This window comes from Salvelinus namaycush, chromosome 24 (assembly GCF_016432855.1).
Source record: "Salvelinus namaycush isolate Seneca chromosome 24, SaNama_1.0, whole genome shotgun sequence".
NCBI classification, from domain to species: domain Eukaryota; kingdom Metazoa; phylum Chordata; class Actinopteri; order Salmoniformes; family Salmonidae; genus Salvelinus; species Salvelinus namaycush.
Window position 1 is genome coordinate 7,392,831 of NC_052330.1, and position 12,978 is coordinate 7,405,808.

Sequence of the window (12,978 nt, forward strand, 5' to 3'; positions counted from 1 at the left end):
TGCTCTATGCCCCAACTTCGACAGTGCATTTATATGGTGACATTACTACCTGATGTTTTGATGACAAACTAAACGATTATGATCAGAAACAGGAGTTAAAACCAAAGCATTTGAAGATTGTGATCTGGGATGTGTTTAAATTAGAGCCATGGCAGTGGCATCATTGTGATTTCAGCACCATGGACAGCACTCCATATACCGTCTTTCCCACTCTCCATCCCACCAAGATTTACATCCTGAAAGCAACTGTCAATCAATGTCTGTGTGAAAGACTAGGTGAATGTGGGGACAGAGGGCCCTGCATCGATCAATGTCCTCCTCCTTCTTACACAGTAATATATTGTTCCTGGGGTTCCATCTTAAATGCTCACAGCTGGTTGTTATATTACCTGTTCTTGCTACCTTGAAAAAATATGATGTTTCCATTCATGGTCTCGTGGTTCAGGAGTGAATTATAGGCCAATTGTTTATGTCAGACATTTATTTATTTTTTGTGTTTAAGGCGGTCACATTTGATTTGTTGCTTCTCTGGGTGGGTACATCAGTTGCGTTTAAACTGGACATGAATTGTGTTCTTGACATATAGAAGTGTCATCCCTCCATACACAGCCGAAGAGAAACTTTAAGAGTCCCAAAATACCACCTATTCTTCCTCTACCAAAGCCAAGAATAGGCTAACCAGTTTTCCCCATAAATATATGATCTCTCCCCTGTCCATTTGTATCTGTCATGCAGAGTTGTCCCTTCGCCATGGTCCATCATATTCAGCGCCTGTTTCTGTGTCTCAAATGGCACCCTATTCCCTACGTAGTGTACTTTTGATTTGCCATTTGGGACGCACAATGTTTCTCAGCCCCCTAATGGTCAAAATGCATTCCAGAGCAGGAGGCTAGTGGGTGGAATAGAGGTGCAAGTAATATGCCTGGATGTCATAACGTATCTAATTGGATATGAAATGGAAATGGAGATACATTTGACCTCTCCCTTCACCTACAGATGTGGGATCTTAATTTGACCAGTTTCTCACAGCAGGAGAATAATCCTGCAGCATCAGGAAATGTGGATTATAATGAATGGAAATTAATTAATTAGATACATTTTTAGTTGGGGCAAGTCAAGTCTGTAATTTTTAAGTGGAAAATACAAACTTTACTGCAACAACAGGGTGATCAAATTAAGATCCTATGCCTGTATCATTTTTCCATTTCTATTTCCTGTCATCTCTTTGCTCCAGGCTGTTATTTGTTACACTCATCAGGTACTCCTGTCTATCTCTATTAAGGTCCCCTTTTCCAACAGCAGGCTTAGCAAAGAGATCATTAACGGGTTTGAATGATTGAATCGGATCATTATTGGCTACAGTGTATGTTGATGATGGATTGTTCGCCCACAACTTGTGATACAGAGCCACAGGGACCTGGCAGTTTTATAATAATGCAAGATCACCATTGCAATCTCCACTCCTGAAAGGTCATCCATTTCCCTGGTGAGATGATAGCTGAGTAATAGCATCATTTGCCGACTTCTTGAGTGTGATTTGCCTGGCTCCGTACAAAATTAAGCACAGTCAGCATAGTCAGTGAGTGATTTAGATGTCGTCCATCAGTCTTCTACCTCGAATGTGCCAAAGCTGTAAAAGAAAGTGTCTACATCCCAAATGGCACCCTATTCCCTATGTAGTGCACTATTTTTGACCAAAGCCCTATGGGGAATAGGGTGCCATTTGGAACGTAGACAGTGTGTTCTATCACAACCTGGTCTCTGGGCAATCCATAGGATTTGGTAGGTAAATGTATTCCCTCCATTTAATATGATATATTACATTAGGTTACATTATGAATAGAATAGCGGTCATACAATATCATACGAATTGGAGGATGTGTAGTATCACACGTCTTACCTAGTGTGCCCATATCTAGAAAGATCAACACCAGCATAACATTGGATATGTGATCCTGCAGCTGCCCTCCGTAAAGCGTTGGTCCATATTCTGTTTCATATTCGGTCCAGCTTCTGTTTTAGCCCAGTAGACAGGTCATAGACTTGGGTTAGCATAGGTCATGTGAAAGAGATATGTGCCCTTGGAGTTTTTTTTAACCTTCCTTCCCAGTAGAAACGAATGGGGCATCTGAGTCCAAAGCAGAGTTATTTCAGTCACTGAAACAGAGCTTTGCATTAGATTTGAGAGGGATTTGGTGCTCTACAGAGGGATGACTAAATGCTTCTTTAATTCCCATTTTAATCCCATGTTTAATGACAGCCTTGCAGCAACTTTGCTTGAATCAGAGAGGGAAATACTCCAAAGGGGGAAAATGATTGTTTGGTGTGTGAGAACCTTTTGATGTTTGACAGTCTCAAAGCCCCACGGATTCTATTTCAATACAAAGTGATGGGAGTGTTTGAGACATGCTTTCATTTCCCCGGGGAGGTAAAGTATAGTAAAGCAAGGGGTGTTCAAATGGCATTATATCATAACTAGGTCAATGAGAGGAAATGGGTCACTTTATTCTCTAGTACACACTCCACACGACAGCACACAGTGTAAAGGAGTGTTATGTTCAATTGAGTGATATCTTTATTGTGCCAATATGAAATTATGCATTCTCAAGAAATATGAAAAGCATGTTGAAGAAGTGGCTGCTGGTTGTTGTGTAAAGATCCTTGCGTCATGGGGGTGTGCATTATCATGCTGAAACATGAGGTGATGGCGGCAGGCGAATGGCACGACAATGGGCCTCAGGATCTCGTTGTAACTAATTGCCATCGATAAAATGCAATTGTGTTCGTTGTCTATAGTTTATGCCTGCCAATACCATAATCCCACCGCCACCATGGGGCACTCTGTTCACAACAATGACATCAGCAAACCGCTCTCCCACACGACGCCATACACTCTGTCTGCCATCTGCAGTGTTACAATTGAAACCAGGATTCATCTGTGAGGAGCACACTTCTCAAGTGTGCCAGTGGCCATCAAGCATTTGCCCACTGAAGTAGGTTACGATGCCGAACTGCAGTCAGGTCAAGACCCTCGTGAGGACAACGAGCACGCAGATAAGCTTCCCTGAGACTGTTTCTGACAGAAATTTCTGACAGAAGTTCTTTGCTTGTGCAAACCCATAGTTCATCAGCTGTCAGGGTGGCTGGTCTCAGACGATCCCGCAGGTGAAGAAGCCGGATGTGGAGGTCCTGGACTGGCGTCGTTATACGTGGTCTGCGGTTTTGAGGCCAGTTGGACATACTGCCAAATTCCCTAAATGACGTTGGAGGCGGCTTATGGTAGAGAAATGAACATTAAATTCTCTGGCAACAGCTCTGGTGGACATTCCTGCAGTTAGCATGCCAATTGCTGCTCCCTCATAACTTAAGACATTTGTGGCGTTGTGTTGTGTGACAAAACTGCCCATTTTAGAGTGGCCTTTTACTGTCCCCAGCACAAGGTGCACCTGTGTAATGATCATGCTGTTTAATCAGCTTCTTGGCAAATGAGAAATGCCCACTAACAGGGATGTAAACAAATGTATACACAAATTTGAGAGAAATAAGCTTTTTGTATTAAACATTTCTTGGATCTTTTATTTCCATGAATCATGGGACCAACACTTTACATGTTGCGTTCATATTTTTTGTTCAGTGTATTTTGAGTCATACTTTAATAAAATATCAGGCTCACAGGAATGTCTTTAAAGCCATGGATAAAAGCAAAATGTGCTGTCTCTTTGCTCTGCTCTACCATGGTATGACAGTGGTGTGCTGAGACCTTTTTCCTCAGCGGAAATGGCATTTCAGATGCCAGACTGAGGGGTTACATGAAAAGGCACTGAGGGGGAGGCAGTAGGATGTATTGCACACACACCTCTGTATTCTCCCAGAGAATGCTTGACAGGTTAAGCCTGTGATGACTTACCTTCAGATGAGCGGAAAGCATTTTTGAAAAGAACTGTATTCTTTGAAAAGCAACTTTCAGGCCTCTGCACACCTCCAATGTTGACTAAATGGTAATACGAACTAAGGCATGTTTTACTGGTACTTCCAAAGTAAGTTAGATTATATTTTTCAAATAGAGATGTATTATGAATTCAGTTTTCTTTTTTTTCTCTCCACTCTCCTTTCCCTCTACTCCCACCAAGTGGATAGTCTTAGTAACTAGTTACGTTACGTTTTACTGGCTCATGCAAATCATTATCAGCAGGGTACAAGACTGAGGATTTTGCTTATTCTCAGTATGAAACCCAGGCTAAATCAAATCAAGAACTAGGGCTATCTTCTGTATACCACCCTTATCTTGTCACAACACAACTGATTGGCTCAAAAGCATTAAGAAGGAAAGAAATTCCACAAATTAACAAGGCACACCTGTTAACTGAAATGTATTCCAGGTGACTACCTCATGAAGCTGGTTGAGAGAATGCCAAGAGTGTGCAAAGTTGTCATCAAGGCAAAGGGTGGCTACTTTGAAGAATCTCAAATATAAAATATATTTTTATTTGTTTAACACTTTTTTGGTTACTACATGATTCCATATGTGTTATGTCATAGTTTTGATGTCTTCACTATTATTCTACAATGTAGAAAATACTAAAAATAAAGAAAAACCCTGGAATGAGTAGGTGTGTCCAAACATTTGACTGGTACTATACATGTCTTTAGTATTTTACAGATAGAAATATCAAAAAAGTCCGGTCCTGGAATGTCTTACCAATATGAAACCAAAATATTTAGGCTGGCTTTATCCAGTGTCCAGAAAAATGTATTTGCGTTATATGCAAATATGTGCATATTTAATGAGATATTGCCTCATTTGCATATTTTTATACAATATTTCAGAAAAGTTGTAACACAAAATAGTTATATATTGCTATATATATATTCAACTGGTAAAAGTTAAAAGGGAAAAATTACCCTATTAGGGTGTGGTGCCTCACCTTAAGTTCTCATTGTTATTTTACAACTGTATCAGTCTATGACCTTAGTTGTTCTGCCTCATGTTGAGTTAGACAGACAGATGGCCAGGACTAATTTGCACATGCCTAATTCACACCATGCCCTGGCTTGGCCCACCTGTCATGTTTATATTGACTCAGCTGAGGTGTGCGTTAAGAGGTGCACTAAAGGGCAGTAGTGAACCATGTCCATGCTGACAGCTACCATTGAAATGTTTTGTCTACCTGGTCTAGCTAAGGCCTGCGTCCTAAATAGCCCCATATTCCCTTCATAGTACCATGGGGATCTGGTCAGAAGTAGTGCACTATGTACGGAATAGGGTGCCACTTGGGATACAGTGTCCTTCAGCAGTCTCCTTCAACAGTCTCATGCCCTCTTGCAGATATAAAGCCCAATATTTCTGCCTCTCAGAGAGGATAAGAGACATTGTATGAGATAGATAAGCCTTAGAGCGATATGCCTCATTTACACTTGCCCCATTGCTACATTCACTCACTGTAACATAGATTATTCTCTTTATTCTCTGTCTCAACAGTTTGCGCCTTATTAACTTTTTGTAAGAAGCAATTACTTTGTCAGATTGTAGGGTATTTTATGTTGGATAGAATTGGAAATCTGGTACAGTAAAATATCTTTATATGTCAGTGAAATAATGGAGCGTCAAATGAATGTTTTCTAGAACAGCGTTTAATTACAGACAAACAAAAAAAATGCAGTGATAATTAGCAGTGTGGACTCTACTTTAGGAATTCTCCCCTCGGTTTTATAACTACTCTCTGTGTTAAGTGGCTTTTCATCTCCCAAATGACATTGCTTAAAAAAGTTTCCAGAGTATAAGTCCGAACCCTTCACCTTTCAGAAGCTCAATTACTGCTGTGGGCTGCACTATTTCACCTTGATTGTCAGTCATTATCCTATTTTATAACAACCCCCAATAACCAAGGGCGGCGCCTTCGATTCGAAAGGCAGCTGAAAAATACAAATACTAATTTAATGTTTGCCAGAGCAAAGAAACTTTGTGCCTTCTATTATGTAGCAGTTATTGCTAAATATATACAATATATAATGATGTCAAGTGTACTTGTTAGAATTCTTATAAAGTATCATACTGAAAAACACATTTTCACCAAGGTCTCTGTGATAGTGTAAAATATTTGTTCTAAAATAATAATATTTATGCACTTTTTTGTGTGTTACAGAGTGACCTTTGACCCATAGTGTGGATTATCCTATCCTTGGGAGAGATTGTATCCAGCAGAAGGGGGAGATCTGGCCCTGTCCGGAGATGGAGATGGAGAGGTACCATGGAGACAGCTCCACAGGGCCCAACATCACCAACAGCACAGGAGCCCCAGCCAGCGCTCTCCCAGCGGTGCTGGTTACAGACAGGATGGTGGTGCTGGTAGTTCTACTGGGGCTCCTCACCCTCCTCACTGCGCTGGTCAACGGTGCCGTCATCACAGCCATCTGCACCACCAAGAAGCTCCACCTACCTGCCAACTACCTCATCTGCTCGCTGGCGTTCACTGACTTTCTGGTGGCTATCCTGGTCATGCCAGTCAGCATCCTCTACATCACCACGGAGACCTGGTCGTTGGGTCAGGTGGTGTGTGAGGCCTGGCTGAGCGTGGACATGACCTGCTGCACCTGCTCCATCCTGCACCTGTGTGTCATAGCGTTGGACCGGTACTGGGCTATCACCAAGGCCATCGAGTACGCCCGCAAGAGGTCGGCCCGCCGGGCAGCTGTCATGGTGGGCATCATCTGGGTCATCTCAGTCTTCATATCTATACCGCCCCTCTTCTGGAGACACAGGCCCGGTAGCCATGGCCCAAAACAGTGCATCATAGAGCACAACCATGTGGGCTACACCATTTACTCCACTTTTGGGGCATTTTACATCCCCATGACCCTTATTCTCATATTGTACTATAGGATTTACAATGCCGCAAAGACACTTTACCAGAAACGGGTCTCGTCCCGGCACCTGAGCAGCCAGAACTCTCTAAACCACTGTCGTGTGGCACACACCTTCTGCGTATCGGATCTGTCCAACTCAGACCCCACTCTGGAGTTTGACAGGCTCAATGTCACCATCCGTATCCCCTCATTTGAGACAGAGATGGAGGCGGCAGATGAGAGGCACCAGATCTGTACCTCCCGGGAGAGGAAGGCAGCACGTATCCTGGGCCTCATCCTTGGCGCTTTTATCCTCTGCTGGATGCCTTTCTTTCTGAAGGAGCTTCTTGTAGGCTTACAGGTCATGACTGCCTCCCCACATGTATCTGACTTCTTAACCTGGCTGGGCTACATCAACTCACTCATTAACCCTCTCCTTTACACCAGCTTTAATGAGGATTTTAAGTTGGCCTTTAAGAAACTGCTCAGACGAAAGGAGCATGCATAGGTTTGCAGGCCCAGGTTGAACGTACAGTATTGTCCCATCAGAGAATGTATTAGGGAAAGTTACATGCAGCGTGTCCATTGGCTATATGACTTGTGTGATGTTGTGCGTTTCTAAATAAAAGTCTTAAATGATCTGCTTCTTATTCTTTGCTGAAACACAAACTTTGACCAAGAATAATCATGGCTCATAAATGGACATCCATACACAAAGACATACAGTCTGGTCCAAAATGATTTGCACCCTTGATAAAGATGAGCAAAAAAGACTGTATAAAATATATAATACCAATACTGAGCTACAGTATATTGTATGCTCCAAAAATGTTTTATTTGATCCTAATACAATTGCTCAGAAAAATTTATTTTGTTTAACAAGTAATAAGCCTTTTTCTAAAATGTTTAATGAGATGGAGAACACGTTGGTAGGGATCTTAGATCATTCCTTCATACATAATATTTCCAGATCCTTGATATCCTTCATCTGCACTTATGGACTCCACTCTTCAATTCAAACCACAGGTGGGAGGCAGTCTGGAGACATTGCAAAATGTAGATTTTTTTGTGGTCAATTAACAATTTCTTTGTGGATTTTGATTTGTGCTTAGGGTTATTGTCTTGCTGGAAGATCGACTTGCTGCCAAGTTTCAGCCTCCTGGCAGAGGCAACCAGGATTTTGGCTAAAATGTAAAGTTCATGATCCTGTTGACTTTAACATTAACCAATGGAAGCAAAATAGCCCCATAACATCAAAGATCCACCACTATATTTTACTGTAGGTATGAGATACTTTTCTGCCTATGCATCCTTATTTCAACGCCAAACCCACCACTGGTGTGTGTGACTAAAGAGCTATATTTTCATGTCATCTGACCATAGCACCAGTTCCAATCCAAGTGCCAATGCCGTTTAGTGACCTCCGGGTGTTTGCATTTGTTGGAGGACATGACAATAGAGCTCTTTGGCCACACACACTAGTGGTGAGTTTCGTGTAGAAAGAAGACTGCATAGGCAGAGGACCCCATCTCCAGGCCATCAGACTGTTAAACAGTCATCACTAGCTGGCCTCCACCCAGTACCCTGCCCTGAACCTTAGAAACTGTCACTACCCGGCTACCCCCCGGTACTCTACCCTGCACCTTAGAGACTGCTGTCCTATGTACATTGAGTCCTTGAACACTTGTCACTTTAATAATGTTAACATACTGTTTTACCCACGTTATATGTAAATACTGTATTCTAGTCATGGCTCATCCTATATAACTACTGCTGTACACACCTTTTCTATTCACACACTGTCTATACACACCATTCACATACAGTGCCTTGCAAAAGTATTCAGACCCCTTGGACTTCTTCACGTTTTATTGTGTTACAAAGTGGGATTAAAAGACTATTACACAAAATACTCTCATGACAAAGTAGAATTTTTAAAAGATTTTTGGGGATTAACAGAATTTACATAACTAAAATATAGTTGTTGCATAAGAATTCCGTTACCTGAGTTAATACATGTTAGAAACACCTTTGACTTCGAATACAGCTGTGAGTCTTCTTGGGTAAATCTATAAGAGCTTTGCACACCTGGATTGTGCAATATTTGCCCATTATTCTTTTCTAAATTCTGCAAGCTTTGTCAAGGTGTTAGGGATAATGGCTAGACAGAATTTTTCAAATCTTGCCATAGATTTTCAAGCAGATTTAAGTCAAATCTGTAACTTGCTAAGCAACTCAGTGTCTGGTGTGAAGCAGACTGAAACAGGTTTTCCTCTAGGATTTTGCCTATGCTTAGCTCCATCCCATTTCTGAAAAACTCCACAGTAATTGCCGATGTCAAGCATGCTCATACCATGATGCAGCCACCACCATGCTTGAAAATAAGGAGGCAGTTACTCAATGCTGTGTTTTGTTGTTGTTGCAGTATTACTTTAGTGCCTTGTTGCATACAAGATGCAAGTGTTTTTATATTTTTATTCTGTATATTTGTATTCTTCATTTTACTACGTAATTTAGGTCATTATTGTGGAGTCACAACAATGTTGTTGATCCATCCTCAGTTTTCTAGCATCACAGACATTGAACTCTGTAGCTGTTTTAAAATCCCCAATGGCCTCATGGTAACATCTCTGAGCAGTTTAATTCCTGTCCTGCAGCTCAGTTCAGAAGGACAACTGTATATTTGATGTGTTTAGGTGGTTTAATATATAATCCACAGCATAATTATTAACTTGATCATGCTTAAAGATATATTCAATGTCTGATTTGTTATTGTTACCCATCTACCAATCACTGCCCTTCTTTATGAGGCTTTTGAAAAGCATTCTGGTCTTTGTAGTTGAATCTGTGCTTGAAATGCAATACTTGACTGAGAGACCTTACAGATACAGGTTTAGTCACTCAAAAATCATGTGATTTGTTAAGCCAAAATGTACTCCGGAACTAATTTAGACTTGCCTAAACAGAGGGGATGAAAACTTATGTAACAACTATATTTTAGTTATGAATGTTTTATTTATCAAAACAGTCATTTACCACTTTGACATTACAGAGTATTTTGTGTAGATTGTTGACAATAAAATTACAATAAAATACATTTTAATCCCACTTTGTAACACAATAAAATTTAAAGAAATCCAAGGGGTCTGAATACTTTTGCAAGGCACTGTACATATCGGACTCTGTTCCAGAAACTAATTTCCTACACTATCAAATCAAACCAAATGTGATTTGTCACATGCTTCGTAAACAACAGATGTAGGCTAACAGTGAAATGGGTCTCGACCCCGCCCTGTGCAACTGGGTCCAAGACATCCTGACGGGCCGCCCCCAGGTGGTGAGGGCAAGAAACAACATCTCCACCCCGCTGATCCTCAACACTGGGGCCCCACAAGGGTGCGTTCTCAGCCCTCTCCTGTACTCCCTGTTCACCCATGACTGCGTGGCCATGCACGCATCCAACTCAATCATCAAGTTTGCAAACGACATTACAGTGGTAGGCTTGATTACCAACAACGACAAGACGGCCTACAGGGAGGAGGTGAGGGCCCTCGGCGTGTGGTGTTAGGAAAATAACCTCACACTCAATGTCAACAAAACAAAGGAGATGATCGTGGACTTCAGGAAACAGCAGAGGGAGCAGCCCCCTATCCACATCGACGGGACAGTAGTGGAGAAGGTGGAAAGTTTTAAGTTCCTCGGCGTACACATCACGGACAAACTGAAATGGTCCACCCACCAAAAACACTCACAAACTTTTACAGATGCACAATCGAGAGCATCCTGTCGGGCTGTATCACCGCCTGATACGGCAACTGCTCCGTCCACAACTATAAGGCTCTCCAGAGGGTAGTGAGGTCTGCACAACGCATCACCGGGGGCAAACTACCTGCCCTCCAGGACACCTACACCATCCGATGTCACAGGAAAGCCAAAAAGATCATCAAGGACAACAACCACCCGAGCCACTGCCTGTTCACCCCGCTATCATCCAGAAGGCGAGGTCAGTACAGGTGCATCAAAGCGGGGACCGAGAGACTGAAAAACAGCTTCTATCTCAAGGCCATCAGACTGTTAAACAGCCATCACTAACTTTGAGTGGCTGCTGCCAACATACTGACTCATCTCTAGCCACTTTAATAATGAAAAATGTATGTAATTAATGTATCACTAGCCACTTTAAACAATGCCACTTTATATAATGTTTACATACCCTACATTACTCATCTCATATGTATATACTGTACTCTATAACATCAACTGCATCTTGCCTATGCCGTTCGGCCATCGCTCATTCATTAATCTTTATGTACATATTCTTATTCATTCCTTTACACTTGTGTGCATAAGGTAGTTATTGTGAAATTGTTAAATTACTTGTTAGATATTACTGCATGGTCGGAACTAGAAGCACAAGCATTTCGCTACACTCGCATTAACATCTGCTAACCATGTGTATGTGACAAATAAAATTTGATTTTGATTTGATTTGATTAAGGTGCCCCCGTGTTGATGGTCAGCATGGTGGATATGTTGTTGCCTACCCTCACCACGACCTGTCAGGAAGTCCAGGATCCAGTTGCAGATGGAGGTGTTCAACCTCAGGGTCCTGAGCTTGGTGATAAGCTTGGAGGGGACTACGGTGTTAAATGCTGAGCTGCAGTCAATGAACAGCATTCTTGCATTGGTATTCCTTTTTTCCAGGTGGGTGAGGGCAGTGTGGAGTGCAGTAGAGATTGCGTCATCTGTGATTAGAGATTGCGTCATCTGCAACAGATCGTTGGGGAATAGGGCTAAGCACAGGCAAAATCCTAGAGAAAAACTGGGTCCAGTCTGACACTGGGACACAAAAACAAAAAAAACTTTCAGCAGGATAATAACCTAAAACACAAGGCCAAATATACACTGGAGTTGCTTACCAAGATGACATTGAAAGTTCCTGAGTGGCCTAGTTACAGTTTTGACTTAAATCGGCTTGAAAATCTATGGCAAGAATTTAAAATGGCTGTCTAGCAATGATCAACAACCAACTTGCCAGAGCTTGACAAATTTTAAAAAGAATAATGTGCAAATATTGTACAATCCAAGTGTGCAAAGCTCTTAGAGAATTACCCAGAAAGACTCACAGCTGTAATTGCTGCCAAAGGTGATTCTAACATGTATTGACTCAGGTGGTTGAATACTTACGTAATCAAGATATATTTGTGTTTTATTTTTCATATTTTGTTTTTTACAAATGTTAGAATTTTTCTTCCACTTTGACATTAGAGTATTATGTGTAGGTCGTTGACAAAAAATGACAATAAATCCATTTTAATCCCACCTTGTAAAACAACGAAATGTGGAAAAATTCAAGGGGTGTGAATTTTTTAGTACTGTAGATTGCATTGTAGTTACACTTGTTTATACACACTGCATATTTATTGAGATACTGTATTCTTGACATAGCACACTCTAACATACCTACAGTACTGCTGTACATATCATTCTTAGTATATCTTGAGTAAATTATTCCTGTATAAATACGTATAGATTGTATTTGGATTACTGTTACAGTGCTACTTGGGTTGTTAATTGGATTCGTATTTTTTATTTTATATTAATACAAAATTGTCAATAAAGTTTTTTATACATTTTGTATCAATATGACGTTACACCATTACATAACACTAATATCAACAAAAACACAACATACAATTATTGTTTTATTATCTGTGTACTTGTTTGACATTTTATTGTATTGTTAGGCGCTAATAACATTAGCATTTCGCTGCGCCTACGCGACCAATAAATCAATCAATATGTTCTCCAATCTCATAAAACATCCAAGAAAAAGTCTCAGAAGTATTGAAGACATGGGTGAGAATCAGTTTGACCTCTATATTTTTTCTCAAAAAATATATTACTTGTTAAACAAAATCTCTTTCTCCTTGTGTTCGGATAAAATAATATAATTTTCCAAATTTTTGGAGCATACAATATAGCTCAGGAGTATTTATTTTATACAGTCTATTTTGCTCATCTTTATCAATGGTGCCAATAATTTTGGACCTGACTGTACATTAACATCAATTTTAAAATAGCCATGTGGGTAAGTTATGTTTTTGTCTCAATTGGTTTTACCACACCCTCAAC

General features: G+C 40.8%; 1 protein-coding gene across 1 annotated transcript; it reads left to right on the plus strand.

The window, feature by feature from the left end:
- Positions 1 to 6,229: 6,229 nt before the first annotated feature.
- LOC120019262 (5-hydroxytryptamine receptor 1E) lies at positions 6,230 to 7,351 on the plus strand. Its single transcript, XM_038962577.1, has one exon. The coding sequence runs from the start codon at positions 6,230 to 6,232 to the stop codon at positions 7,349 to 7,351; it is 1,122 nt and encodes a 373-aa protein (XP_038818505.1).
- The last annotated feature ends 5,627 nt before the right edge of the window (positions 7,352 to 12,978 follow it).

Excerpts from the sequence above, each read along its gene's own strand:
- LOC120019262 (XM_038962577.1), top strand. The coding sequence starts at position 6,230 with ATGGAGATGGAGAGGTACCATGGAGACAGCTCCACAGGGCCCAACATC.